We start from the raw sequence: 16,827 nt of genomic DNA on the forward strand, positions 1-16,827 counted from the left end.
GTGTGGCACCATCAGTCTTGACCTCCAAACCGATTGCAGTGGCTTGGACAGAGGCTGGTCCCACAATCCATGGAGTGACTACAAACACTCCTTTTTCTATTTTTGTCCTTGGGGGCTCTTCCTCCCTACCTTCTCCCTTCCCTACACCACCCTCACTACCCAGCTCCCTAAATGACACTTTTTTTTTCAGAATATTTGCATTTTATTTATCTCTTTTTTAACTGAAGTATAGTTGATTTACAATGTTGTGTTAGTTTCTAATGTAATACAGCAAAGAGATTCAGTTATATGTATATATTCAGTCATATACATATATTCTTTTTCATATTCTTTTCTATTATGGTTTATTACAGAATATTGAATATAGTTCCCAGTGCCACAAACACTCTTAAATAGTGAACTACTGCAATGTCCTGTCTATACCTAGATTCAAGGTAGGAAGAAGCAAAGAAGATGCATGATGGAAACCCTCAAACGGTCCTGTGGTCTAAAATTCAACTCAATACTGATTGCCTCAAATGGACATATACATTCACTCAAACGTCTATTTATCACTTCAAAGCAATTCAGTGTGTCTTTAGTAAATGCTTGGCTCGCACCCCTCCCAAAGGGCTAAACTCTAAGATGTTGCATAGTCATAGAAGCTAGGTGCTTAATTCTGCTGTAATCACAGGCTTGCAATTAGAAGAAATCTCTACACAGCTAGGATGGAAACACAATTAAACATTTCCTTTTCATAAAGTTCTGGGTTAAAGTGCTAGGGCAACTGAAAGGCTAAAATAAAAAGCCACAAATAATCCCTTTATTCAAATAGCACTTTAGTTACAAATCAAATGAAAGCCTTGATTTGTGTTCAGTACAGAAAGTACTTCCATGTCTTTTCAGCCAAACCTGCATATCTAAAGGTCATAATCATGAAAACAGTGTCTTCCTCAGAAACAGTTTAGAAAATCATAATATTAAGTACTTACACATCTTTAGCTGCTCCTGCAGGGCCTGAAAGAAAAAAAAAAAAGATATTTTCTTGTTATCTTGATAACACTGGTACAAAAATCTTAAGCCCAGTATCCAACTAAAATAACTTTTTCAAGAGATGAGTTGAGAATATGATTTTTTGAAAGATCATCTCACAAAAGAAGAAAAAGGAGAGCAGAAAAATCATAAAAAGCCAAATCTTAGGTTTAGAATTTATTCTGTCCATTTTTAACAATTCCTATAAATTATAACGGATTATTCCCTGGTGGCTCAGAGGTTAAAGTGTCTGCCTGCAATGCAGGAGACTGGGTTCAATCCCTGGGTCGGGAAGATCCCCTGGAGAAGGAAATGGCAACCCACTCCAGTGTTCTTGCCTGGAGAATCCCAGGGACAGAGGAGCCTGGCGGGCTACAGTCCATGGGGTCGCAAAGAGTTGGACACGACTGAGCGACTTCATTTATCTTATCTTTATAAATTATAAAGTCCTGATTCTGAAAGGAATTTTATAAGATGCCCCAACCTAATCTGCTAATTTTACAGATACAGTAACAAATTTGAGAAGTATTTTCTTTTCTAAGCCACATGACTTCTAAGCTGGTACCTACATGGAACTATCATGTTACACTATGCACTAATCAAAAAGTTAAGCAAAGTCATCACATGACAAAATGGAGACGACATCCTAAATGAATTGGGAAGTCTCGAAGATGCCAGCCCAGCTCCAAAAGGAGTAACATTCATTTCCAACTCTTGTCCTATTTGCTATTGAACCCTCTCATTTTTGCTTCCCATCCACATGTCAAAAACCCAGTCCTCTCACTTATCACAGATTCTCCGCCCACAACACAGTTCCATCTGCACTTCTGCCCCCTAATATCCTTACCTAAACAAACAGAACTTAGTTCCAACTTTAAAAGCTACATGGAATTCAGTATCATTTAACCTCTTATAAGTTCACTTCCCTCATGTCAAATGAGGAAAATAAAAACATCTGTCTCAAAAGTTACCATGAAGTTCTTTAAAATCTATATATCTCTATCAAAATACCAATGACATTTTTCAAGAAAATAAAACAAATAATACTAAAATGTCTATGGAACCACAGCAGACCCTGAATTGCTAGAGCATCTTCTCAAGAACAAATCTGGAGGCATCATGCTCTTGATTTCAAACTACATGACAAAGCTATAGTAATCAAAACAGTATGTTATTGGCAAAAAAACAGATACACAGATCAATGGAGCAGAATAGAGAACCCAGAAGGAAACCCATGCATACATGCTCAATTAATTTACAACAAATGAGGCAAGAAGATGCAACGTGGAAAGCATAGTCTTTTCAATAAACTGTCCTGGGAAAATTGGACAGTCGTATGCAAAAAAATGAAACTAAACAACTATCTTACATCGTACACAAAAATTAACTCAAAATGAATTAAAGCCTTATATGTAAGACCTGATACCATAAAACTCCTAGAGGAAAACATAGGCAGTAAGTTACTTGACACTGATCTTAGAAATTAATGTTTGGATCTGATTCCAAGAGCAAAGGCAAGAAAAGCAAAAATAAACAAGTGGGGCTGCATCAAATCTTTTAAATTCCTGCACAGCAAAGGAAACCATCAACAAAATGAAAGGACAACCTACTGAACGGAAGAAAACACTTCTAAATTACATATCTGATACAAGAGGTTAATATTATAAATATATAAAGAACTCATAAAACTCAATAGCAAGAGAGAAAGAGAGGTTGAGAGAGAGAGAGAAAAACCAGCTTGATTTTTAAATGGGTAAATAATCTGAATAGACATTTTTCCAAAGATGACATACAGATAGCCAATCGGTACATGAAAACATGCTCAACATGTCTAATCATCAGAGAAATGCAAATCAAAAACCACAAGATATCACCTCATACCTGTGAGAATGCTTACTTTCAAAAAAGACAACAAATAACAAGTGTTGGCAAGTGATGTGGAAAAAGGAGGATACCAGTGCACGCTCTTGGTGGGAATGTAAATCAGTGCAGCCACTACAGAAAACAGTACAGAAGTTCCTCAGAAAAATTAAAAATAGAACTATCATGCTGCTGCTGCTAAGTCACTTCAGTCGTGTCCGACTCTGTGCGACCTCATAGACGGCAGCCCACCAGGCTCGCCCGTCCCTGGGATTCTCCAGGCAAGAACACTGGACTGGGTTGCCATTTCCGTCTCCAATGCATGAAAGGGAAAAGGGAAAGTGAAGTCGCTCAGTCATGGCCAACTCTTCGTGACCCCATGGACTGCAGCCTACCAGGCTCCTCCGTCCATGGGATTTTTCAGGCAAGAGTACTAGAGTGGGTTGCCATTGCCTTCTCCAGAGGATCTTCCCAAACCAGGGATTGAACCTGGATCTCCTGCACTGCATCACTGTTATTAGCAGTCACATTTTCCTTAGTATCTCAATTTTCCTATCTATGAAGTGGGAGTTAACTCCTGTACAAGTCACAGAGGTATGACAATAAAGGAAAACATGCTACAAAATACAAACAAGTCTGCAGGAAGAGTTATTGCCAAAATTGTAGAACTTTATCCAAGAGATATTAATCTAGGACGTATAATACTGCAAATTCAAAGAAAAGAATAAAGATAATCAAGACTATGTGTCAGGCTTCCCTGATGGCTCAGTGGTAAAGACTCTGCTTGCCAGTACAGTAGACATGAGTTCAATCCCTGACCTGGGAAGATCCCACATGCCATGGAGCAACTGAGCCGGTGCACCACAACTACTGAGGCTGTGCTCCAGAGCCCTGGAGCCACAACTACCAAAACCCGGGTGCCCCAGAGCCCTTGCTCCCCAAGAAGAGAAGCCCCTGCAATGAGAAGCCTGTGCACCACACTATAGAGAAGCCCCTGCTTACCACAACTAGAGAAAAAGCCCAAGCAGCAATGAAGACCCAGCACAGCCAAAAAATAAATACAATTATTTAAAAATGAATTTTAAAAAGACTATGTCTCAAATAAATTCTTTAAAGGTTTTGACCAAACCTGAACTTTGTAACAAACTTAAGACTCTTTACTCAGGGGAGAGTAATATTTCTGTTTCACAACTCTCACTAAGATTATATAAATAAAAATGGCTTTGGAATCTGAGATCATAAAACCAAAAAAAAAAAAAAATCCTAAAATTTAAAAAAATCTTAAACATAATAACAGTGGAGAGTTCAACAGGAAAAAATAAACAAAAGATTTAGTGCCACCAAAAACCCATAAAAATGGACATTTTATTTCAGAATCAAAACAAGCATGAGAATCTGGGAGAAAGTCTAAAAAGAAAATAAATATCCTCGTTTTCTTAGTTTCATTTTCATGGAAAAAGATGGGGAACGATTGGGGGTTGCAGTGCTCAGGGGAGGAGAGAGCAGAAGGCATCAGAACAGATTCTGGGACGTCATACAGAAAGAAGACGGCGGTCATGATGTGAGCGCCACGAGCGCTGAGCCGTTAGAGATGAAGGGGAGGGCAGAGAGGACAGAAGCCACCTCACTGCATCTGACGGACAGCAGCAGGGTGGTAGGGAAACAACAGCATGGAACTGGAAGGCAGAAGAGCCAGGTAAAATTCCTGCTCCAGTATTTTATTTGACAGTCCCTAGATCCCTCTGCTTCAGCTTCTAATCCTGGGCTGACAAAGGCACCGGAAAAGACAAACCACAATAAGTGTGTGAGTGAAATTCATTTCAAAACAGTCACATGTTGTCTCCTCAGCACCTGTTTTCATCAGTCACCAGAAACCCTGCATCCACTTCACCTTGACTCCGGCGTCCCCACGGCCTCTTTCCTGCTGGGTTCACCATCTAACTTCCCAGCAGGCCCAAGCAGATGCCAGGTGTTACCTTCCAGAAGGAAATCAGCAGGCCATTTCTTATGTTCACAAATGTACCTCTCTTAAAGGGCACCATCTATTTAACAACTGCAGTGGTGCGGAGGCCAAGAAGTCAGAAACACTGACTTGATGTATAGACATCAAGCCTATAGATATGATTATAATGTACATGCATCTTTCTAAAAGGGAAGAAAGCATACATCTTCACAGGAGCAAGGGATTAATGATAAGCTTATAACCAGTGCAGGTAGAACATGACTCCCTGACATACAACTTCTCAGAGAAAAAGAAAAACAAAATCTGTAATTGTTGAAACTCCCAGCAAAAATATCAGGATTTCTAGGTATATAAAATATGAAATGTCTTTGTTTTGCAGAAGTATAAAATCATAAAATTACTAGAAAGAGAAGAAAAATTCTGGTTACCCTCAGTGCAACATTTTAATCATATTTCATCTAGACATTGATTACAGTTAACCAGATGGAGAGCTCTTCTCTAGATATTTTATGCAAAAGATACTTTGACTAGAACAATTCAAATAGCGGCAAAATCCCATTTGCTTTAAGTTGTGTTTATGATTCATGAGATTCATCATTTATTAAACAAATATTTATAGTGGTATAGCTACTTCTTTCAAGACCCCTGGGGTAAAACATTTTTCCCTGTTAGTACCACTTCATTTCCTGCCAAAATGCCTCTCTACTGTTTAAACATAGCTATGGTACCTTAACACAAGGGAAGGCAGATAACCATGTTTCTTGTGGGATAGAAGCACCACAAAATCTACAGACCTAAATTAGAATTTTTGTGAGTCAAAAGATTTAATGACTATTTTCCAAAATTGTATTATTGATCATTATAATTTTAAATATCTTCCTAAAAAATGGAAGTGGGAGGGGAAAGTCTGCTCTCAGAAAAGTATCACATTCAGTTCCAGTGACAAACACTTCCTTCTGAATACAACTGTTTCTTTAACACTTAGAAGATTGTTGTTCACAATATTGCCTCATTTCACCATGATTGTGTATACATATATATTTTTTTGGTGGGAAGCGCCTGCACTGTGAGGCATGCAGGATTCCCCAGCCAAGGATTGACACCCCCACACCCCCTGCGGTGCAAGCGTGCACTCAACCACCAGACTGCCACCAAAGTCTATACCTTTTACTTTCGTCAAAAGATTTTAAAATTGTATTCATGAGTCCCAAAGTCAAGAGTCTCAGTCACTTAAAAATGCACAGCAAATGCAATTTATTCAAGCATTAAAAAAAATTAATCTGATATTGACGAATCATAGAAAGATATTTGGTCTTCATTCCCTCTTCCTGGCACAGAGCTTCTAAAATCCTTGGAACTTCCTGAGAGATAAGGGTGATAGGAGCCTGTTTCTTCCAATGAGGTGACTCTTGGCAGGACCCCAGGTAGCTTCAGGATGGGAGCTCCCAGAAAACCCAAGGCTTGATTAGAAGCTTGGAACTTTCAACCCCACTCCCTGTCCTCTTGGAAAAAGAGAGGGGCTGGAGATCAAGTTAATCGCCAATGGCCAATGATTTGATCAATCAGGCCTATGTAATGAAACCTCCATAAAAACCACTAAAAGGACAGGGTTCAGAAAGTTTCTGAGTTGAACATCCATGTGCCAGGAGGGGGGTTACCCCAATTCTATAGGGACAGAGACCCCTATGCCTGAGACTCTTAACATGACCTCTGTACCTCTCCATCTGGCTGTTCATTTGTGTCCTTTATATAAACTAGTACGTTTAATCCAGTAAGCAAAGTACCTTCCTGAGTCATACTAGCAAACTGTCAGGTCTGAGGAGAGGGGATGTGAGAACCCCCAAATTTGCTGTCAAGTCAGACAGCAGTGCAAGTAAGCTGGGGACCCAATACTTGATACTGATGTCTGAAGTGAGACCATCTCAGGCGACTCAGCCCTCAAACCTACGGTGATAGACACTAACTCCACATATGAGCATCAGAATTGAACTGGATGGTGTCAGAGAACTGGAGAGGCAGATGGCATCTGGGAAGGAAAAACCTCTCAGATAACCTTCACATTTTATAGAAATTGGGCACCCCCATAAATAACTGAGGCTCTGAACAGCTTTGAAATGCTGTATGAATCACACCAAGACTGAACGGTGCTGTATCTGCTTCAGCAAATGATTATTCACACTGCAGGTATTGTTTGTAAACTCTTCATTTTCTGATTTTCTGATTATATCCCATTCCAGGAACAATTACAAAAATGTCTTCTGTGTTAGTTCCGCATGAATGCTGTAACAAATCACCACAAGCTAAATGCCTTAAGACAACAGAGATACGTGCTCTCGGAGTTCTGGAGGCCAGAAGTACATCATCAAGATGTCAGGAGGTCCCGACACCCTGCAGAGGTTGCGGGAAGAACACGGTCCAGGCCTCTTAGCATCACGGGACAGTGGGTCTTCCTTGGCACTCTGTGGCTGGTGGCCAGATAGTGCTTTCTCTGTTCTACCCCGTCCTCACATCACCTCCTCTCCATATCTGTCTTCTCCTTGTCTAGCTCTTCCAAAGACACTTCATCATCTAGGATTTAAAGCCTATCCAGATAACCTAAGATGGTGTCCTCATCTCAAAATCCTTAATTATACTGGCAAAGACTCTTTTTTCCAAACAAGACAATATTCACACATTCCAAATTAGGATGAGAACGTATCTTTTTTAGAGGTCACCATTCAACCCAACGCACTTCTCATTCCTGTGCTCCTCTACCTCTCCAAAAGCAAAAATTCCCTTTTGAAAAAAAATACATAGCAAAATTAATATTGAGGAAAAATTAAATTTAATATGACATGTCACATATTCTGCAAACACAGACAAAATTTTACTCCTAGTGCATGATAAAGCCAGCTGCAATATACATCAGTTCAGTGATATTAAGCAGATATTTGTAACATCTTGGTTCCTATAGACAGATGTTTATTGGCAATCTAATAAGTCTTATAACTTTAAAAGATTGCCCTGTACTGCCCAGTACATTTTCAATATGGTTCAGAGTTATATATTTATTTTTATGAATTTCCTTACCCATGCCAAATTTTAACAAAAAGAAAATATTTACCTCTTTTAAAAGAAAGGTCACATACATATGTACATTTGAAAAAACACTATTAATGCCTTTTTCATCCCTGTTCTCTATGCACCTCATAGCGCTGAAGTAACATACTGGAACTGTTCACAAACAAATGAATCGCTAAATTACATAGTAAATCGTATCTCTTTGTTCAGACTGAGTAGTGATAACTTAAACACATACACCAGAAAATAGAATTATGCACATGAAGAATTTCTAAAAGGCACTGAAGATGCACAAATCACTCTTCTTTTAATCAGAAATATAAATGATTATGGCTCTTATGGGAAATAATAAAAATATGCAGGAACGTTTTACTCTTTATTTGTTTTATGAAAGAAAAACGTCTCTCTGAGAATTGTATAAACATAACTGTAGAAAAAAAAACAAAGCTCCCTCTAATTTTGACAGCTTGCTATGTCTCCTCTGACCCATAATAGTTCTAAAACTATGTCATCAGCTCAATTGGCCAAAAGAAGTACAACAACAGCTCTTTAGTTCATCTACAGCAATGTCTATTTTTCAATAAGCCAATAAGAGACACAGAATCGTAAGTCATTTCTTCAATAGTGGAGAAAAAATTTCAGATCAGTGTATTCTAAAAAGGTAAATTTTTTAAAGTATAGTTGACTTACAATGTTACGTTAATTTCAGGTACAACATAAGATTCAAGATTTTTATAGATTATGCACCAAAGTTATTAAAACATTATTGACTATTTTCCTTGTGCTGACTTACATCCATAAGACTTACTTATTGTATAATTGGTAGCTTATACCTCTTAATAATGGAGCTTTCCCTGTGGCTCAGCGATAAAGAATCTGCCTGCAATGCAAAAGCCGTAGGAGACACCAGTTCGATCCTTGGGTCAGGAAGACCCCCTGGAGGAGAACATGGCAACCCATTCCAGTATTCTTGCCTGGAGAATTCCAGGGACAGAAGAGCCTGGCAGGCTATAGTCTATAGGGTCGCAAAGAGCTGGACATGACTGAAGCGACTTGGCACACACACACCTCTTAATACCTTCACCTATTTCACCCATAAGCCCTCCTCACTACCTGGCAACCACTAGTTTGCTCTCTGTACCTGTGAATCTGTTTTTGTTTCATTATAGTGATTTATTTGTGTCATTTTTTAGATTCCACATATAAGTGAAAACACACAGTATTTGTCTTTTTCTGTCTGACTTATTTCACTTAGCTTAATATCCTCTAGGTCCAACCCATGTTGTTGCAAATAAAATCATGTTAATGAATGTGGATGTTCTTAAGAGAAAACCTCTTTGCTTACAGGTTGCCCTTGCCGAATACTATGCTTTCAGTAGATAAAAATTAATAAACACAGCTGTATAAGTACAGACATAGGGCAACGCATTGACATTTAGCTGCTGTAATTTAAGCTATGTCTCTATTGAGCTGTAAGTGGCTCATGGCAGAGTTGAATAACTCTCTTGGGTCACCTTCATGAACCAGTCACATGGTTGCAACATCGATCCTGTGGGGCTAGAACAAGTGAACCTTCTAATCCTTTCGTGCCAGAGATAATTGTCTGCACAGAGGTGTTTTCACACATCTTGTCATTCACATCACGTCAAATGCAGTCCATCCAAGAGGATAATGGGTCACCTGCATCCTCCAACCTTCCCTTTAGAGGGAGTAGCAGCTCCTTCCAGTCTCCTGCTGCTGTGCTAAGTCGCTTCAGTTGTGTCCAACTCTGCAACCCCATGGACTGGAGCCTACTAGGCTCCTATGTCCATGGGATTCTCCAGGCAAAAATACTGGAGTGGGTTGCCATGCCCTCTTACAGGGGATCTTCCCAACTCAGGAATCGAACCCAGGTCTCCCGCATTGTGGGCAGATTCTTTCCCACTAGCGCCACCTGTCTCCTAGGCTTTAACAGTTTGGGTACATTTTCATTTTTCCCTCCCGCTACCTCCCTCGGGCTTCCCTGGTGGCTCAGATGGTAAAGCATCTGCCCGCAATGCGGGAGACCTGGGTTTCATCCCTGAGTTGGGAAGATCCCCTGGGGAAGGCAATGGCACTCCACTCCAGCACTCTTGCCTGGAAAATCCCATGGACGGAGAAGCCTGATAGCCTTCAGTCCAAAGGGTCACAACTGAGCAGCTTCACTTCCACTTCCTACCTCCCTCACATGTAGCCGGTCCTCAGCCCAACTGGCTTGCAGGGGTCCTTGATGTCAATGCCTCCATCGTTCACCAACAACCCTCTCACTTCATGGACTCCTGACGACAGCCTTAAATTACATCACTCTACTGCTGGCTCCTTCCTTCTATACCAGTCTATGACAGTCTTTCCCTGTATTAATAATAGCACATTAAGTACTTAGACAATAAGGCACTGCTCTAAGCACTTTATATATATTAAACTCATTTAATCTTGAGTAGGTTCTATAACTACTCTTCCATTCTACAGCTGAGGAAACTAAGATATAGACAGTTTCAGCAAGTTGTCCAGGTTATGCAGCTGATAAATGATGAAAGCAGGATCTGAACTGGGGTCTTTGGGCTCCAGAGCCTCCTCTCAGTTCTGAGGCCTTCTTGCCTCTCTGTCCTCCCCAACTCCCATCCTGACGGTTCTTACTTCCAACACTCTGCAACCAATGTGAACTACTGACCCAGTCAGGACAGACTTCTCACTGCCCTGAAATGCACTGAGCCCGTTTCTGTCCCTGTGTTTTCATACTGCTCTAAAAGTGCCCTCCCTTCCATTCTCTGCTTATCCAAATCCTACCTATTCTGCAAAGTCAAATCAAGTCCCACCTCTTCCAAGCAGGCTTCCCTGGTTGCTTAAGGTTTTATTTCATTCCTCTAGTGCTATATCAGTCAGAGAGTGCCTACAACAAGTTAGGACTTAATTTTATATCTTTTTTGTTTCCCCAATATATTTATCCATTCAAGAAAAAAATTTTTAAGACCCCAAAAATTCCACTGAAAGACTGAATATTGGTCTTGAGGCTGAGCGTCCAGCTGTGACAAGACTCTCATGAAGCTTACCTTTGGGGAAGGGGAACAAAAATGACAACAAATAAACAAAATATCAGCTCTCCAGGAAAGAGTATTTCAAATAGACAGAGAACAAGAATGAGTGGAGCATATTTAAAGAAGAGAAAGACAGATTGGCTGGGGAGGGGGGTGCCTAAGTGAGCTAGGGGGAAGAAGCACATAAGATATTAATGACTTCTTTGATGATATCAGCAAAATTTTATATTATTACCACTACACAGCCTGGACTAACGCTGAGCACAGTGGCTGAATTTCAGAACTACCAAACCATTCCAGTAGTCATGTGTGGATGTGAGAGTTGGACTATAAAGAAAGCTGCTTTTATAGCACAGAACTGATGCTTTTGAACTGTGGTGTTGGAGAAGACTCTTGAGAGTCCCTAGGACTACAAGGAGATCAAACCAGTCACTCCTAAAGGAAATCAGTCCTGAATATTCATTGGAAGGACTGATGCTGAAGCTGAAGCTACAATACTTTGGCCACCTGATGTAAAGAACTGATTCACTGGAAAAGATCCTGATGCTGGGAAAGATTGAAGGCAGGAGGAGAAAAGGACGACAGAGGATGAGATGGTTGGATGGTATCACTGACTCTATGGACATAAGTTTGAAACTCCAGGGGTTGGTGATGGACAGGGAAGCCTGGCGTGCTGCAGTTCATGGGGTCACAAAGAGTCGGACATGACTGAGTGACTGAACTGAACTGACTGAAACCATCTACAGATGTCGATGAAGGCTGGACTACATAGCTACAGCAACAGAAGAGAATGTAATTATGTATCTAATAGAGGATAAGGTGATAACTAACCTAAGTAACTGGACCCAAAAGTACTATAGTAACTCCCTGGGTACAATGATAAAATAGAATAAAATAGAAGAACCACTATAGAAAGAGTCTAGTAATAAACTAAGTTATGGTCAGATAGCTGCCACTTACACATCTCTGGTAGAAAAAGCAACTCAACAATTCAATCAAGTACCAGGAGCAGAATACTTCTGAAATGACTCTGCTGCTGCAAATATTTTTCACAGCCTGCAAAATAGTCTACACTGAACCAGGCTCTTGTACACATTTGGAACCATCCAAACTTTGAAGGGATTTTTCTGGTTCACATAAAATAGGATTTCCTGGTTTACATTACAGACTCAGGCAACAATCTACATGTATGACTCGACACAGGAAATGACTGACCTGCTATGGTTCATCAGCTCAAATGCAGGGGTGTTCATGTCTCCGCCTAATTAAGGAATATATTCAAGGAAAAACAAGGGAATAGAGAATCTGGTTGCTGATCGAGACAGTGGTGGAGACGGAGAGCAAAGAAAAACACAGAGAAAGCAACAGCTCCCTGCCTGTAGCAAATGAAACCCTTTCAAAATGGACTCTTTTTATCTATCAAAGTAAGATAGATATTACACGATATCACTGTGGAATCTAAAGTATTACACAAATGAACGTGTCTACGAAACAGAAACAGACTCACAGACACAGAGAACAGACTTGTGGTTGCTAAGAGGGAGAGATGAGGGAGAGATGGACTGCGAGTCTGGGGTTAGCAGATGCAAACTACTATACATGGGATGGAAAAAGAACACGATTTGACTACACAGCACAGGGAACTATATTCAATACCCTAAGATAAACCAAGAGAAGATTATATTATAGATATAAAACTATATATAACAACCTCTTTGCTATATAGCAGAAATTAACACAACGCTATAAATCAATAATACTCCAATTTTTAAAAGACGGGCTCTTAAACCCAGACGTTCCTCTAAAGTTTAGAGTCTAGACTCTACACTATGCAGGGAAAACGTACTGAATTGTCACTGAATGGAAAAAAGAAGTCCTGTATAGTTCTAGGTTGGAAAAAATCAAATTCCTACATTGAGACAGTGATGGTCCTAAAACATCAGAATGGGGACTGCGCTCATATAATCAAAGTGGTTCTCGTGTCCCCTTCTACCCTGATAGCATGGATACTTTGACTCCTCCCTGAAGACTTCTCTGAATAAACTATGATTTATTCCACATCTCTTGGGCATTTGGATGCTCATTGTATATTTGACTACACTTTGCTTTGCAGGTGTTCTCAAATGGTGAATCTTCCTATTTCAACAACCAATTTCTCAAGAGGGGGAAAGCTTGATTTCATTCTACAGTGATCCCTTGCTGGCTGCCCCTACCATTGCCCTAAAATTCCCTAACAGAGTACGAAGCTTTGCACACAGAGGTGGACCATGTACTAGCTTCCACTTAGAAATCCACTGCAAAGGAAATCTGACCTAAATTATCTAGGGTCTGTATGAGCGGATTCCTTCTGGCTGTTTGATCACTGAACTGCATTTTAGTTTCTCCATGTATTGGACATACAGAATCAAATTTACTGAAGCACACTACTAAATATCAGTTTGTCATATAAACCAATTTCACCAGACAAAAGCCAAGAAAAGCTATTGTCCAGATAGCCCAGGGAAAAGAAACAATTATCTGGTTTTACCTGAATTACTTAGGGAGTAAGACAGGGCTTACAATGGCGATTTCAGGTTGGGGGTCCTTATTATAAAGTGCTAATGTATCCTCTGAAAGCAGATTTGCTGTGTTCTTATAGAAAAATATTCAGGGAACACCATTTCACCTTCAACGTGGTATTACTCCACTTCTATATAGTAATTACAGTAGAGTGCTATTCTGTTGCTCAAAAAAGTAAAGTGAAATGCCCACAGTGGCAACCAGCACAGTGCCAATGTCAAGCTTGAGCCTCACTCTCCACATTCAAGTTCAGCACCTGCCCACCATCTTTCTCTCTTTTTTTTTTTTTTGGCTGAAAAGCTTAAAAATGACTATTGAAGTGTAAGACTCCTGGGACATTTCAGACGTTTTGCACTGTAATTACTGGAGGGTGGAGACAACACCAATTTAATGCATTTCATTTTACTTGGGTTCAGTGACATGCATTTGCAGCTTGGGCAATAGCGTATTTAATGCTGATGCCAAAGTTCACAATTGAAAGAAACCTTTGCACTGCGGTTTAGTTCTCTTACCCTTCCATCTTTCCTCTTGATGCATTTCCTTTCTGAACCTAAGGTGTTACATCAACTGACAGAAAATTTCGAAATAACAATGACCAAAGCCCGAGGCTAGGCACCCGGACTCACCAGCAGAGAAATGTTTGGGGGATGACTTCTCAGAAACAAGGGCAGAGTCATCAAAGAGGTGATGCAATAACTCCCAACTCATGTTTTCTTCTCCTTCGTGTTTTATAGTCTGCCCTCGCTATTTTCCTCTTCTCTGAACACACAGTAATTTTTAGCAAAGAGCGAGCTTGAGGAGAGAACAGCATGCTCTTACAGGAGCTGTCCTTCATGAACAAAAGTGAGGCTACTCATCCAGAAGACATGCGCTCAGAGTGGTTTTTTTCAATATAACTGTATCTCCCTTTACATAAAAAGGAATGTGCTCATTGGGGGAATAAAGGTCAACCAAATATTTGTAAAGAGAATCATGTTGTCTCTATTTCTTACCTCACCATTGCAGAGCTCACTTATCATAGTCCTGGTTTAGCAATGGAAAACCTCCCTCTATCTCCAAACCTGACAGGCAGTTCATTAACAAACAAAAATATAAATGAAGTAAGCCGGTGGTGGTGGTTTAGTCACTAAATCGCATCCGACTCTTGCGACCCCATGGACTGTAGCCTGCCAGGCTCCTCTGTCCATGGGATTTTCCAGGCAAGAATACTGGAGTGGGTTGTCATTTCCTTCTCCAGAGGATCTTCTCCACCCAGGGGTCAAACCTAGATCTCCTAGATTTTGCAAGCAGAATCTTTACCTACTGAGCTACCAGGGAAACCCTCCTCATTAGAATACTGGTAAGTATCCCTGCCTGTCACGCAGGAGACTAGGGTTCGATTCCCAGACAGGGAGACGACACACCCTGAAGTAAGCTAGCTCTACTTTAAAGCAAATGGGTTACAAATCCTTCCTTTTCTTTTCTTTCTTTCTTTTTATGACAACATGGAAAACGTACCAAACTAAAGGTAATGGTTTTTAACCTTTTTAAAAGTAAGGTACACATGCAATGGAAGGCACAGGGACACAGTGCGTGTTAGGTTGAGAGATATACATTCGATCCTTGAATAACACGGGGATTAGGGGCACCAACCCTCCACAGAGTGGAAAATCTGAGTATAATTCATGGTCAGCCCTCCATATCCGCAGTCCCACACCCCTGGATTTAAATGACTGAAGAGCATGTAGTACTACAGCGTTTACTATTGAAAAAAAATCCATGTATAAGTGGACCTACGCAGTTCAACCTCAGTTGTTAGAGTAAATCGTAATTCCTGGTGCAGAATATGGTCTTGACATGGTTCCAGGTTTCCACACAGAGCTGTCTGGCCACTCTCAAGTGAGACTCCTGTCCTTATGCTAAGGCACTAATTAAGCTAACTACCTTTGACTCTGTTACAAGAATTAAAAGGGTTTGTTCCCCAGGAGCTCTCTGCCTGTCACAAGATTGGGAATTTAATTCGAGATGGTAAAGATGACCTGTCAGAAAGAAACTTTTCAATGAATCATTACCTGGCTTCATTCACAGCTTTGGGACTAGAATTCCACATATTTTAGTGCCTTCTCCTAAAATATTCCGTATATCTGGTCACTGACAGCCAGAGAGGAATAACAAACTTCGCCAATTAAATGAGCAGATTCCCACATCTGATCCCATAAGTGAACATCAAAATAAACTTTAAAATAAATAAACTGGAAAGGCTTGAATTTTAAACTACATCTTCCAGGAGGTCTGGATCAAGGGAAGTGACAGGCCCAAGGTCACAAAGTCATTGAGCGGGCATTCACTCCCGCCTTGGAAACACTGCAGCATCAGAGCGCCCTTCCCATTTGCTGGTTGGGATGGGATGTGGCGTCTGATTGATCTCAATTGGAGGAGATATGAGTTCTGTATCCAAAAGACACCAAAATAGGTCAGCAGATACTGTATTACTCAAAACAGACCCAGACTCTTAAATAAGTAGACACTAGCTGAGTCAAAGAGAACGGTTGAGTTTTGGAATAAGTCACTTGATACAACGCCTGGCTGACTAGGGGGAATCTAGACGACTTCCCCGGCCAATCAACACAATGAAGAAGTGTAAAAAGAGGTTTCAATTTTTTTTTTAATGAAAAACATAAGAACAGATCACTGCTAATATTAAAGCTCTGTCACACATATTCTAAAGCATCCTCGATACTGCAGCTTCTCAGAGGAATCTTAACAGCCCAGCCGGTCTTAAACATCAAGACAGACTCAGATGAATTTTTAGCGCCCTGTTTGCAGTTCTCAACCCACTAGCACCTTCCCTCCCCCTAAAGAAAGTCCTGAATCGTTCTGCTGCACTTTTCCAGGTGCAGACTCTGGGTTGCGAAGGGCTGGAGCCCGAGGCCTGCGGAAGCGAGTGCGAGAAAAGAGGGAGCAGACGCTGGCCACGACTAGGAAACCTCTCTCCTAGGAGAGTGCCGGGACTACCCGCTGCAGGGGAGCCCCGCCACCAGGGCTCCCCGCGCTCCCTCCGCAGGATCGCCCTGCAGGTTCTCCTCATCCAGGCGTGACCGCCCCCGCACAGGGAGGGGAAATGCCCCGTTTTCAGTCTGTCCTAAACCGGACGATCGGCTCCTGTCCCGAAATCGGGGACGGGGAGAGGGGGCTGCACGCCCTCCCTGCCCCGGGTCCCCGCGCCCTTCCTTCTCGCCGCCTCTCTCCTGACCTCTCCCGCAGAGGCGGTCAGCCCTGCAGAACTCCCCACCGCCCCCGAGTCGCGGTCCCCGCGCCCCCAGCAGCCCGCCGCGCTCACCT

The 16,827-nt window shown here is 41.2% G+C and overlaps 1 protein-coding gene across 1 annotated transcript in view; it reads right to left on the minus strand.

Annotated features, from left to right (window-relative positions):
• Positions 1-16,827, minus strand: part of LOC104998297 (chromosome unknown open reading frame, human C12orf75) — a 72,614-nt gene that overhangs the window by 27,903 nt on the left and 27,884 nt on the right. Inside the window, exon 3 of the mRNA XM_010853389.1 lies at positions 972-996. Within this exon, the coding sequence (XP_010851691.1) occupies positions 972-996 (25 nt within the window). The remainder of the gene's footprint in view (positions 1-971; positions 997-16,827) is intronic.

This window comes from Bison bison, unplaced genomic scaffold (assembly GCF_000754665.1).
Source record: "Bison bison bison isolate TAMUID 2011002044 unplaced genomic scaffold, Bison_UMD1.0 scf7180017864327, whole genome shotgun sequence".
NCBI lineage: Eukaryota > Metazoa > Chordata > Mammalia > Artiodactyla > Bovidae > Bison > Bison bison.